Source organism: Oncorhynchus mykiss, chromosome 24, assembly GCF_057628025.1.
Source record: "Oncorhynchus mykiss isolate SJ-2025 chromosome 24, ASM5762802v1, whole genome shotgun sequence".
NCBI lineage: Eukaryota > Metazoa > Chordata > Actinopteri > Salmoniformes > Salmonidae > Oncorhynchus > Oncorhynchus mykiss.
In genome coordinates, this window is record NC_143045.1 from 27,532,315 (window position 1) to 27,546,646 (window position 14,332).

The window sequence follows — 14,332 nt, forward strand, 5'->3', positions numbered from 1 at the left end:
GGTTTGGGCCTGCTTTTCTTCAGCAGGGACAGGGAAGATGGTTAAAATTGATGGGAAGATGGATGGAGCCAAATACAGGACCATTCTGGAAGAAAACCTGATGGAGTCTGCAAAAGACCTGAGACTGGGACGGAGATTTGTCTTCCAACAAGACAATGATCCAAAACATAAAGCAAAATCTACAATGGAATGGTTCAAAAATAAACATATCCAGGTGTTAGAATGGCCAAGTCAAAGTCCAGACCTGAATCCAATCGAGAATCTGTGGAAAGAACTGAAAACTGCTGTTCACAAATGCTCTCCATCCAACCTCACTGAGCTCGAGCTGTTTTGCAAGGAGGAATGGGAAAAAAATTCAGTCTCTCGATGTGCAAAACTGATAGAGACATACCCCAAGCGACTTACAGCTGTAATCGCAGCAAAAGGTGGCGCTACAAAGTATTAACTTAAGGGGGCTGAATAATTTTGCACGCCCAATTTTTCAGTTTTTGATTTGTTAAAAAAGTTTGAAATATCCAATAAATGTCGTTCCACTTCATGATTGTGTCCCACTTGTTGTTGATTCTTCACAAAAAAATACAGTTTTATATCTTTATGTTTGAAGCCTGAAATGTGGCAAAAAGTCGCAAAGTTCAAGGGGGCCGAATACTTTCGCAAGGCACTGTATATTCGAAAATTGCATTTACCACTTATTGCTTAGCTAATAAAAAATACATAGTATACAATCGGTGACTCATTGTCATATTTATCCTGATACCAGAATCGAATTGACGCAACTCTAACAGTCATACCACAAATTCTCAATTGGATTGAGGTCTGGGCTTTGACTAGGCCATTTCAAGACATTTAAAAGTTTGCCCTTAAACCACTCAAGTGTTGCTTTAGCAGTATCTTAGGGTCATTGTCCTGCTGGAAGGTGAACATCCGTCCCAATCTCAAATCTCTGTAAGACTGAAAGAATTTCCTTGTATTTAGCGCCATCCATCATTCCATCAATTCTGACCAGCTTCCCAGTCCCTGCCGATGAAAAACATCCCCACAGCATGATGCTGGCACCACCATGCTTCACTGTGGGGATTGTGTTCTCGGGGTGATGAGAGGTGTTGGGTTTACCCCAGACATGGTGTTTTTCTTGATGGCCATATTTTTTTTTTCATTTTTTAATAATGGATTTAATGGTGCTCCGTGGGATGTTCAAAGTTTCTGATAATTTTTTATAACCCAACTCTTATCTGTACTTCTCCACAATGTTGTCCCTGACCTGTTTGGAGAGCTCCTTGGTCTTCGTGGTGCCACTTGCGTGGTGGTAGCCCTTGCTTAGTGGTGTTGCAGACTCTGGGGCCTTTCAGAACAGCTGTATATATACTGAGATTATGTGACATTTAAATAAATTACACCTGTGTGCAATCTAACTAATTATGTGACTTCTGGAGGTAATTGGTTGCACCATATCTTATTTAGGAGCTTCATAGAAAGGGGGTAAATACATGTGCACGCACCACTTTTCAATTTTTTTTAAATTTCACTTCATCAATTTGGACTATTTTGTGTATGTCCATTACATGAAATCCAAATAAAAATCAATTTAAATTACAGGTTGTAATGCAACAAAATAGGAAAAACGCCAAGTGGGATGAATACTTTTTCAAGGCACTGTACACCTTAGTTGGCTTTTTACATTGTGCCAATATTTTCTATTATGGTATGTTCTATTTAAGCACTAAGGCCCGAAGGGGTGTGGGTATATGGCCAATATACCACGGCTAGGGGCTGTTCTTAGGCAAAACACAACGCGGACACAGCCCTTAGCTGTGGCATATTGGCCATATATCACAAACCCCGGAGGTGCCTTATTTCTTTTATAAACTGGTTACCAACGTAATTAGAGCAGTAAAATACATGTTTTGTCATACCCGTGGTATACGGTCTGATATACCACAGCTGTCAGCCAATCAGCATTCAGGGCTCGAACCACCCAGTTTATAATGATTGAGAGATAACTGTTTATTCCTATAGGGAATGGCCCTTTCTTTCTCTCAGGGAGAGAAATTATTTGTTTACACCATTCCCCACAAGAAAATGGCAGGCAGTCAGTGGTACTTTATGATAACAAAATAGCATTGTGTGTGTGTGTGTGTGTTAGTTACAGGGGTGAGGTGAGTTCTGTCCTTTTCAGAGGTGTAAAGGTTGCTCCAGAATGATGTGTAATGAGCTGAGTTAATGGAAAAGTACATTAGCAAATCAAATACATTCAGTAGCTTCTTGGAATCCTATGTGATTGTTAAGTGCTTTCCACAAACTCCACGACTTAATTCGTTTTTATTTTTTCCATAATTCCCTTCCATCGAGCCAGGAAATCTGACAATCATACCAAGTCAGGATTGTATTTTTTTTTTTGCAAAAAACATTAAGGATATTTTATTAAGAACTTCAAATTATGTCAGGTGCAGCAAACAAAGGCCAGGTCATTTTTTTTTTTTAAATCAAGTGGCAATATTCAAAGTAGTACATTCATTCAAAAGAACAAGAGAAAATAAATAAATGAGAGGAAAGGAAATGAGAGAAATAAATGAGGAAAGTAAATCACAGGAAAGGAAATGAGAGGATGGTGAAAAAATATTAAATCTCTGAGGGATTAAAGGTGTGTGTGTGTGTAATGACAGAGGTGAAGATTCACAGTTATCAGTAAGAGGAGCGACAGGAAGAGATGACATGGTACTTTCACTTTTGCTCTTATAGTTGTAGCCTTTGTTTCATGTTTAGCTTGCTTCTGGCGAACAGTGGGAGACTAAGTGCTTGGTATTTTGCATCTTTTTATGCATTTCCTTCGTAGGCTCTGTTTACCCGTTGCATTCACAATAAGGGAATTACAGTGAAGTGTGTATGCAAGTGTGTTTTAATGTACGTCTGTGTCTGTGTGCGTGTTTAGATGTGCACCGGAGCCACGACATTACCTTGGTGTCACCTCACCGCCCAGCGCACAGGGAATTGTGGGTAGTTTTAATTAAGCACTGCAGTGGCTAATGTGGGTTAAACACAGCCCAACTCTCCACTCCCAGCTCTACTCTCTAATCTGTAAAGATTACACTCTAGCTCTCCAAAGAGACGTTTACAGCAGACTGCTGTTGCCTCCTAGTTCTGTATGCAGGGCCAGTAGTGTCTAGATGTTCAGAGGGCCAGTAGTGTCTAGATGTTCAACAGAGGGCCTGGAGTATCTAGATGTTCAGAGGGCCTGGAGTATCTAGATGTTCAACAGAGGGCCAGTAGGGTCTAGATGTTCAACAGAGGGCCAGTAGTGTCTAGATGTTCAACAGAGGGCCTGGAGTATCTAGATGTTCAACAGAGGGTCTGGAGTATCTAGGTGTTCAACAGAGGGCCAGTAGTGTCTAGATGTTCAACAGAGGGCCAGTAGGGTCTAGATGTTCAACAGAGGGCCAGTAGTGTCTAGATGTTCAACAGAGGGCCAGTAGTGTCTAGATGTTCAACAGAGGGCCAGTAGTGTCTAGATGTTAAACAGAGGGCCAGTAGTGTCTAGATGTTCAACAGAGGGCCAGTAGGGTCTAGATGTTCAACAGAGGGCCTGGAGTATCTAGATGTTCAACAGAGGGTCTGGAGTATCTAGGTGTTCAACAGAGGGCCAGTAGTGTCTAGATGTTCAACAGAGGGCCAGTAGGGTCTAGATGTTCAACAGAGGGCCAGTAGTGTCTAGATGTTCAACAGAGGGCCAGTAGTGTCTAGATGTTCAACAGAGGGCCAGTAGTGTCTAGATGTTAAACAGAGGGCCAGTAGTGTCTAGATGTTCAACAGAGGGCCAGTAGGGTCTAGATGTTCAACAGAGGGCCTGGAGTATCTAGATGTTCAACAGAGGGCCTGGAGTATCTAGATGTTCAACAGAGGCCCTGGAGTATCTACAGTGCATTGCGAAAGTATTCGGCCCCCTTGAACTTTGCGACCTTTTGCCACATTTCAGGCTTCAAACATAAAGATATAAAACTGTATTTTTTTGTGAAGAATCAACAACAAGTGGGACACAATCATGAAGTGGAACGACATTTATTGGATATTTCAAACTTTTTTAACAAATCAAAAACTGAAAAATTGGGCGTGCAAAATTATTCAGCCCCCTTAAGTTAATACTTTGTAGCGCCACCTTTTGCTGCGATTACAGCTGTAAGTCGCTTGGGGTATGTCTCTATCAGTTTTGCACATCGAGAGACTGAATTTTTTTCCCATTCCTCCTTGCAAAACAGCTCGAGCTCAGTGAGGTTGGATGGAGAGCATTTGTGAACAGCGGGTTTTCAGTTCTTTCCACAGATTCTCAATTGGATTCAGGTCTGGACTTTGACTTGGCCATTCTAACACCTAGATATGTTTATTTTATTTTATTTTTTTATTCATTCCATTGTAGATTTTGCTTTATGTTTTGGATCATTGTCTTGTTGGAAGACAAATCTCCGTCCCAGTCTCAGGTCTTTTGCAGACTCCATCAGGTTTTCTTCCAGAATGGTCCTGTATTTAGCTCCATCCATCTTCCAATCAATTTTAACCTTCTTCCCTGTCCCTGCTGAAGAAAAGCAGGCCCAAACCATGATGCTGCCACCACCATGTTTGACAGTGGTGATGGTGTGTTCAGGGTGATGAGCTGTGTTGCTTTTACGCCAAACATAATGTTTTGGTTCAATTTTGGTTTCATCTGACCAGAGCACCTTCTTCCACATGTTTGGTGTGTCTCCCAGGTGGCTTGTGGCAAACTTTAAAAAACACTTTTTATGGATATCTTTAAGAAATGTCTTTCTTCTTGCCACTCTTCCATAAAGGCCAGATTTGTGCAATATACGACTGATTGTTGTCCTATGGACAGAGTCTCCCACCTCAGCTGTAGATCTCTGCAGTTCATCCAGAGTGATCATGGGCCTCTTGGCTGCATCTCGGATCAGTCTTCTCCTTGTATGAGCTGAAAGTTGAGGGACGGCCAGGTCTTGGTAGATTTGCAGTGGTCTGATACTCCTTCCATTTCAATATTATCGCTTGCACAGTGCTCCTTGGGATGTTTAAAGCTTGGGAAATATTTTTGTATCCAAATCCGGCTTTAAACTTCTTCACAACAGTATCTCGGACCTGCCTGGTGTGTTCCTTGTTCTTCATGATGCTCTCTGCGCTTTTAACGGACCTCTGAGACTATCACAGTGCAGGTGCATTTATACGGAGACTTGATTACACACAGGTGGATTGTATTTATCATCATTAGTCATTTAGGTCAACATTGGATCATTCAGAGATCCTCACTGAACTTCTGGAGAGAGTTTGCTGCACTGAAAGTAAAGGGGCTGAATAATTTTGCACGCCCAATTATTCAGTTTTTGATTTGTTAAAAAAGTTTGAAAGATCCAATAAATGTCGTTCCACTTCATGATTGTGTCCCACTTGTTGTTGATTCTTCACAAAAAAATACAGTTTTATATCTTTATGTTTGAAGCCTGAAATATGGCAAAAGGTCACAAAGTTCAAGGGGGCCGAATACTTTCGCAAGGCACTGTAGATGTTAAACAGGCCTGTTGTGTTTAGATGTTAACCCTGTGGGTGTGGGGTGGTGAGGGCAATTGGGTGACTACAGGCTGAATATTCATATTCTATAGTATGTGGAAATTACTATTTCAGCCACACCCATTGCTGACAGGTGAATAAAATCCACCACACAGCCATGCAATCTCCATAGACAAACAGTGGCAGTGAAATGGCCTGTACTAAAGAGCTCAGTGACTTTCAACGTGGCACCGTCATAGGATGCCACCTTTCCAGCAAGTCAGTTAGTCAAATGTCTGCCCTGCTAGAGCTACCCTGGTCAACTGTAAGTGCTGTTAATGTGAAGTGGAAATGTCTAGGAGCAACAACGGTTCAGCCGCAAAGTGGTAGGCCACACAAGCTCACAGAGCTTGGTTGCAACACTCACTACCAAGCTCCAAACTGCCTATGGAGCTTAATGAAATGGGTTGTAAACTCGCCACCATTGGGAACGCTACCTGCCTGAATGCATAGTGCCAGCTATAAAGTTTGGTGGAGGAACAATAATGGTCTGGGGCTGTTTTTCATCTTTCGGGCTAGGCCCTTTACTTCCAGTTAAATTAAATCTTAACACAACAGCATGCCATGGAATTCTAGACGATTCTGCGCTTCCAACTTTGTGCAACAGTTTGGGGAAGGCCCTTCCTTGTTTCCATACATAAATGATTTGTTGAGATCGGTGTGGAAGAACTTGACTGGCCTGCACAGAGCCCTGACCTCAACAACATCGAACACCTTTGGGATGAATTGGAACGCCAACTGCGAGCCAGGCCTAATCGCCCAACATCAGTGCCCGACCTCACTAATGCTTGTGGCTGAATGGAAGCAAGTCCCCGCAGCAATGTTCAACATCTTGTGGAAAGCCTTCCCAGAAGAGCGGAGGCTGTTATAACATCAAAGGGGGGACCAACTCTATATTAATACCCCTGATTTTAGAATAAAATGTTAACTTAGTGTATCGCCTCCTCCCACTCGCCACTGCCACCGGCCATGTCTATCACACACACACAAAGTCTGTGATAAGTGCCCAATGTCAGTACTGGCCTAGAGCAACAGGCCACCCACAGAACATGTTGCCACTCTCTCACTCCACACACACACACACACACACACACACACACACACACACACACACACACACACACACACACACACACACACACACACACACACACACACACACACACACACACACACACACACACACACACACACACCTTTAAATCCATCTGTGCCACACTAAGGGACACTCATTCCCATTGGCTGACGCAGTATAAATCATAGGACATTCATCCAATCACAGGACAGTGGCGCCACCCCGTTACATCACCCGCCTCTTACAGCAACCACCATCAGCTTTTTGGGGCAGTTAACCTCAAAAGACTAGTATTAGGACAGAAGGAGAGACAGGAACGATAAAGAGACATAGCAGGAGAGGTTAAAATAAAGAGAGATATACATCTCCCATTGCTCTACGTGTCCATCAGTTGTTTTTCCATAATCGCTGGCTAATTGCCTGTCGGCAAAGGTAGCACTCAGCCCTGCCGTCCCCCAGTTACATAAGAGAGGGCTCCTGTGAATAAGGATAGGGGGAGGGAGGAAGAGAGAGAAGGAGGGATAGAAGGAGATGGAAACAGACTGAGGGTGAAAGTGGGAGACAGGAGATGCAGGAGACAAAGGGACAGAGACAGAAAGGAGAAGGGGATGAGAAAGGGGAGAGAAAATTAGACAGATGGAGACAGAGGGAGAGTGTGTGTGACAGCTGTGTGTGAACGAGATGCCCGGAACCAAGGTGCCAGTCATACACCACCAGGGGGACACGTTCAGTGAGTGCGCAATGCAGCCAGACTGGGGGGGGGGGGCAGAGAACAATGCAACACACGTCGTTGCATCAGGACAAAATCACAACCTTGCCCCAGACGCAAACATCCCCTCTCTGTAATGTCAGTGAAAGGACAATGACGCAGTATCCCTCCAAATAGACAATACTCAAACCCTCCAATCCTCTAAACACCAGGACAAGCTGGAAACAGATGTAACAGGATCTAACCTTACACAACTCTAGTTTGACTTTTAACCCTTGACAAAGAGGAGGTCCAATACCATATGAGCAACTTCGTACAGCTGTAGAGGCAGAAAGATAAACATTAGCAACTCGAACTTAAAAGAACAGTGAGCAGACCACTAAGTAAGAAACTCGTACTACAAACAGTCTAATCAACCATGATAAATGGATGCACAGAACACTGCATTAGAATCAGAAAGCATTACAAGATGCATTCTAGAAAAAACACCCAGCTGTCAAGGTGTCTTTCTACATTGTGAATAGTTCTGTGTAGAACCATAATGTAAATGTCCGCATGTTGTGGATGTCAAGCGGATCTATGGCTCAATGGTGGGTTAGCATTTGTCATTGGACAGAATGAATGGAATTGACCTGACCGTATGACCAATCAGAGGTCAAAGTTCATAAATGAAGGCACAGCCGTAATGGTTTCCCCTGAGTTGAATGTGTGTTTCAGACTCATTCAATCCACCAGTTGTTAGTGTCATCATCAAATAATTCAGTTGTTACATTTCAAATCATGTTGCTAAAATGTATGACACCACCTCTACTTTTAATCATCTCTCTGGCAGAAAGTCTAAAACACATTTTTAGTTTCCAAAAAGGGAGAACGGTGATTGGTCTGTTAATGTCCTTTCTAAAAGCATCATGTAGGCCAAGCCTTTTACCTTCAGTCAGTACATTGCTATACTAAAACACTGTTTAAAAGGGAATCGTTGCATTATGGGTTTTTGGAGCGGACGCACAAATGCAAGCTAGTTGACTGTAATATTTTACCGCACACACACACACACACACACACACACACACACTAGGGCTTTCATGAACAATCAGTGAAGGGTTGAAGAGGTGAGCTGAACACTAATTCTGTGCTTTAATTGTGAATACATTTCCCAACACACACACACACACGCTCGCTGAGAAAGAGGATGAGTGAGCAGTGGCTCATTGTGTAGGGGCGGGATATACTGACGCTCTGAACCAATGGGACTTCCTGAGTTGTATGAGTGACAGTCCCTCTGACCGAACCAATTTAAGGTTCTTCAGATCACCATGCCAATGGAATGATTTCGATATATTTACAAAAAATGCCCTTTTCCTGACATCCTTTGAAAAATAATGGAAAGAGAATTAACTTGGAATTTTGCTTTAGGAGCAGCTATGAACAGGAAAGAAAGAAGTCCGATATAATTACAAAGAAAAGGAAACTTCTCCCATTGAGGATCATGACAATAACAAACCGTATCACAGTATCCTCTTTCAAAATTAAATAAACCTTTTTTTTGATCACATTTGTATTTTTTCCCGGTATACTATATCACACAGTGATAACAAAGAAAGGAGAAATCTACAGCCACGTTAGCTTCGTGCAAAAACCACATACACTGGCACGCCGCATAGGCAAAGATTAAAGCAAGACAACGCATACAAAAATATAGAAAATCTCCAATGCAACGCAACACCTCCTCACTGAAACTAGGTTTCTGTACAACAATTTCTCCACCAAACAGCATCTCTTTCATCAAAGGGTCACTTCTGGAACATTCTATTTGTGTTTTTGTCTTCGTTGTTTTTTTAAGAGAAACATTGGTCTTAAGAATTCCATATAGGAAACCATAGAACCAAAAACTAAACATGGTAGCTATAGTATGTCATTATGACGGTTAGTCATAATGATATCCAGAATAATTATAATAACATGTTGAATGATAGAAAACTAGTACAATAAAAGCATATCATTTCTGTCATAACCATTTGTGACAAATATTTTTTTGTTTTTAAAATACATATTTCCTGTCACTTTTAAGACATTCCAGCATTTGCTCATAACTGTTGGTGACAGGTTACATACGGTAGTTTGGCATACTCAGCAAGCCATGCCCAGAAGGATGCTAGGGGGTAGCGCTCCCCTTCTCAGACATTGCATGCATCATCCAATGGTTGCGTGCCACGTCCTCGACTGTGCTGTCGGGCACCAGATTGGTGTATCATATGTGGTTAGCTGATACGTAAAAGACCTATCCAGGCATTGTAAGATCTGGCATGCGTCAGCAACGCTTGGGCAGAGGAACTTGCCCAACATCTCTTGCAAAGGAGAGGAAGGGCTTCAGGTTTCAGGATGCAGTGGAACCTGTCCACCAATGGGATATACTGTATCTGGTTGGGGGCAGAGGAAGGGAGGTTATACAGAACAGCCCAAACTACAAAACCGACGTGCTCAAGACCAGGTCAGCACACAAGTTCACTTGCAAACACATGCAGAGATATTTCAGAGTTTTAAGGTTCAGTCTTTTTCCTGTCAGTTGTGTCCCTTTAATTTTTTAGCAGTCACTCGCTTTCTTGTTGTGGGTGGCTGGAGCACTGAACCCCACTGGCCAATCCGTGAGCTTCTTCCTGAAACCACAGACCAATCGTTGGGCTTGTTACCTGTGACAGTCAGTCCTGCTCTCCTGCTTCACATTGATAGAAAAGATTGTTTGGACGCCTCAAGACAAAAATATATTGATACATATCAAATGGTCAAGGGGGCAGGCGGGTAGGGGATCGACATGATGCGATGACGCCAAGACAGAGAGGTTACACTGCAGTAAGAGTTCAAGTCATGAAAAAAACATGCAGACAGGTTTAGACATGTCAGAGGCCATGGGAGGGACGGAGAGATGAACAATTAATGAAACAAAAATCAATGACAGGGCAGTCATTGGTTTCTCTGCTCTCTCCCCCTATCCTCCTCCTCCTTTTCCTCCTCTTCATCCTCGTCCAGAGACACCACCCCGGAGGAGGCTACATCTGAGACCTTCCTGTGGGTGGCATAGTCAGGTGGGTACACCTCGCGCTCTCCTTCTCCCTGGCCCACGGTGCCCTCATAGTCTTTGCAGGGCGTACCTTCGTCTTCCCCGGGCGACAGATAGGTCTCGGAGTAGGTCACAGAGTAGCAAGGTGACTCCTCCCCCCCCGTCCGGCTCCTCCCACCCCCCAGGTTGTTGAAGTCCCCTCCCCCTCGAACCCCCTGCCCCACCCTCTGGAGGCGGGCCAATAGCAGCTCCTCCCCCCCTTGCAGGGCCGAGAGGATCTTAGCAGCCAGCTCGGCGGTGTTACCGTGGTTGTTGCAGCAGTGATGGGTGAGATCTCGCAGTAAGGGGTGTTGCTCATTCAGGCTATAGAGGCTAGAGCAAAGGGTGTCTGTGGAGGAGGGAGAGGGCCTCTCTCCCCCCTCTCCTCCTCCTGCCCCCTCACAGCACGGCCCCCGCAGACCCAGGTGCTGACACACCTGACTTTGAAGAATGTCCCTCAGGTAAGGAGGCACCTCTGGATACAGAGAAGAGGGAGAAAAGAGACAGTATACTGAATGACCCTGCTAATGTCTGACCATGCCTGATGAGGTCAGGTCACGTAGTCAGGAAAAACTATGATCTCTACTGATGAGAGCAATGTATTGTTATGGAAATATAGCAGATTCATTATTTAATGAAACTAACTTATCAGGCTAAATCTGGAAAGGGTGAAGGTTATTCAAGTTGATCTTAGATCTGTGCCTTTGGGGCAACTTTTCAGCCATATACTGTAGTGTTACGGAATAAAATACGTCATACTAAATTAAAATAAATGACAATATGAAGCAAAACAAAGCAGTCATATTTGGTGCAGTGGAGTAAGCAATCAGCCTAAAAGCATTGGCATCCCCACACACAACCGTACATATACACACACGCAGCCAACAAACTGTCTGCAGCAAAATAATCAAATTAAACTTGCAGGAAGGAGGGATATCAAATTTCACCGGAGACCAACTTTTTTTGTGAGAGGACGAAAGTAGGGCACTGGGACAATAAGAGTTACAGACAGCCTCGTCACCACACAGACAGAGGAGACAGAAAAGGGGGATAGGGGAAAGGATGTGCAGGGCCTGGAGGGTAAAAAGCAAGGTAGGAATAAATGAAGATATGAGAAAGGAGGACTATGCACTCTTCAGTGATACTCCAGTTGTAATAGGGTAGCATTGGCTCAAATTGGGAAGTTGAGAAATTTCTAAATTTGGTATCTTTAGAAGTTTTGGAGGAAGTCTGATTACGAGTGTGTGTGTGTGTGTAGGTGTACACTACCTGTGCTTTGTGTTGTGGGCTCGTTGGCAGGAATGAAGTCCTCATCATACGAGTCGTCATTAGAGTCATCTCCATCCACAGACGACCAGGCTCTCAGCTTAGCCTCCGCTATGGCAAACTGCTCCGCCACACCTGAAACACACATAGGTTAGACGTCAATATCACAAACATTCAATACACACACACACACACACACACACACACACACACACACACACACACACAGGTCAGACATCGAGCCCCATCATTGAGTGCCCATGATGACGCCAGCATATGATTTTTGATTGACAGGTCTTTTCTGTGGAAGACAGAGTATATTGATAGACTGACATCACATCAAGATTCTAGACCGGAGAGTTCATAGGTCATACAAACATATAGACATGTTACCTGGATATATATATGCAAACACTGGAAATAATTCACACTTACAAAACACCGATACAGTGGCTTGCAAAAGTATTCATCCCAATGGCATTTTTCCTATTTTGTTGCCTTACAAGCTGGAATTAAAATGGATTTGTTCGGGGTTTGTATCATTTGAGTTACACAACATGCTTACCACTTTGAAGATGCATAATATTTGTTGTTTGTTTCACAATATAAAATAAGACAAAAAAACTGAAAACTTGACCATGCTTAACTATTCACCCCCCGAAAGTCAATACTTTGTAGAGACACCTTTTGCAGCAATTACAGTTGCAAGTCTCTTGAGGTATGTCTCTATAAGCTTGGCACATCTAGCCACTCTGATTTTTGCCCATTCTTCAAGGCATAACTGCTCCAGCTCCAAGTTGGATGGGTTCCCGCTGGTGTACAGCAATCTTCAAGTCATACCACAGATTCTCAATTGGATTTAGGTGTGAGCTTTTACTAGGCCATTCCAAGAAATTTAAAAGTTACCCCTTAAACACCTCGTATGTTGCTTTAGCAGTATGCTTAGGGTCATTGTCCAACTGGAAGGTGAACTTCTGTCCCAGTCTTAAATCTCTGTAAGACAAACAGGTTTCCCTCAAGAATTTCCCTGTATTTAGCGCCATCTTTCAATTCTGACCAGTTTCCCAGTCTCTGCCGATGAAAAACATCCCCACAGCATGATGCTGCCACCTACATGCTTCACTGTGGGGATTGTGTTCTCGGGGTGATGAGAGGTGTTTGTGCCAGACATAGCGTTTTCCTTGATGGCCAAAAAGCTCAATTTTAGTCTCATCTGACCAGAGTACCTTCATGCCTGTGTTTGCTTATTTTTTTTAAGCAATGGCTTTTTTTCTGGCCACTCTTCCGTAAAGCCCAGCTCTGTGGAGTGTATGGCTTAAAGGGGTCCTATGGACAGATACTCCAATCTCCACTGTTGAGCTTTGGGGTCTCCTTCAGGGTTATCTTTGGTCTCTTTGTTGCCTCTCTGATTAATGCCCTCCTTGCCTGGTCTGTGAGTTTTGGTGGTTAGCCCTCTCTTGGCAGGTTTGTTATGGTGCCATATTTTTTTAATGTTTAATAATGGGCTCCTTGGTCTTCGTGGTGCCTCTTGCTTGGTGGTAGCCATTGCTTAGTGGTGTTGCAGACTCTGGGGCCTTTCAGAACAGCTGTATATATACTGAGATCAGGTGAAAGATCATGTGACACTTAGATTGCACACAGGTGGACTTTATTTAACTAATTATGTGACTTCTGAAGGTAATTGGTTGCACCAGATCTTATTTAGGAGCTTCATAGCAAATGGGGTGAATGTATATGTACGCACCACTTCAGGTTTTTATTTTTCACATTTTTGGAAAACAATATATTTTGTGCATTTCACTTCACCAATCTGGACTATTTTGTGTTTGTCCATTCCATAAGATCCAAATAAAAATCTATTTAAATTACAGGTTGTAATGCAAAAAACTAGGAAAAACACCAAGGGGGATGAATACTTTTTCAAGGCACTGTATGTACAGTCTGTCACACAAATATACAATCAGAAATGAGAGATCTGTCTCAGATCTGTATGTCACACAAACGGCAGGTAGCCCAGCGGGGGGTGGCAGGTTGCATAGCGTTTAGAGCCTTGGGCCAGTAACTGAATGGTCACTAGTTTGAATCCTCGCACAGACAAGGTGAGAAATCTGCTGATGTGCCCTTGAACAAGGCACTTAACCATAATAGTTGATAATGACCACTCTCCGAGGGTGTCTCAGGGAGAGTTGAGATATGCAAAAAAAAACACATTTCCAATTCACACGTGTATTAATACACACTTGTACATAAAATAGGACAAATACAAAATCAAATCAAAGTTTATTTGTCACGTGTGCCGAATACAACAGGTGTAGACCTAACAGTGAAATGCTCTAACCAATAGTGCAAAAAGGGTATTCGGTGAACAATAGGCAGGTAAAGAAATAAAACAACAGTAAAACAGATTTTAAACCGATTTTAAACTATTGAATGAAAGGGGACCCAATTCTCTTTAAAGTTAACTAAGTCATTGGCCTGCCCCTACTCACTGAAACAGGAATGGAAGAGCTGTTACCATTCAAACAAATGTTTCTGTCGAACATGTATCCCACCTTCATTACCTACTTGGGCCCTGCAACCCCCGTTGGCTTGCCGATCTTACAAA

The 14,332-nt window shown here is 43.1% G+C and overlaps 1 protein-coding gene across 1 annotated transcript in view; it reads right to left on the minus strand.

Annotated features, from left to right (window-relative positions):
- Window positions 1-8,477: 8,477 nt before the first annotated feature.
- LOC110504098 (protein FAM131A) overlaps window positions 8,478-14,332 on the minus strand; it is a 30,658-nt gene continuing 24,803 nt past the window's right edge. The window contains exons 4-5 of the mRNA XM_090218807.1: window positions 11,731-11,862; window positions 8,478-10,936 (exon numbers count right to left, since the gene is read on the minus strand). Of these exons, the coding sequence (XP_090074933.1) occupies window positions 10,326-10,936; window positions 11,731-11,862 (743 nt within the window). The 3' untranslated portion in view covers window positions 8,478-10,325. The remainder of the gene's footprint in view (window positions 10,937-11,730; window positions 11,863-14,332) is intronic.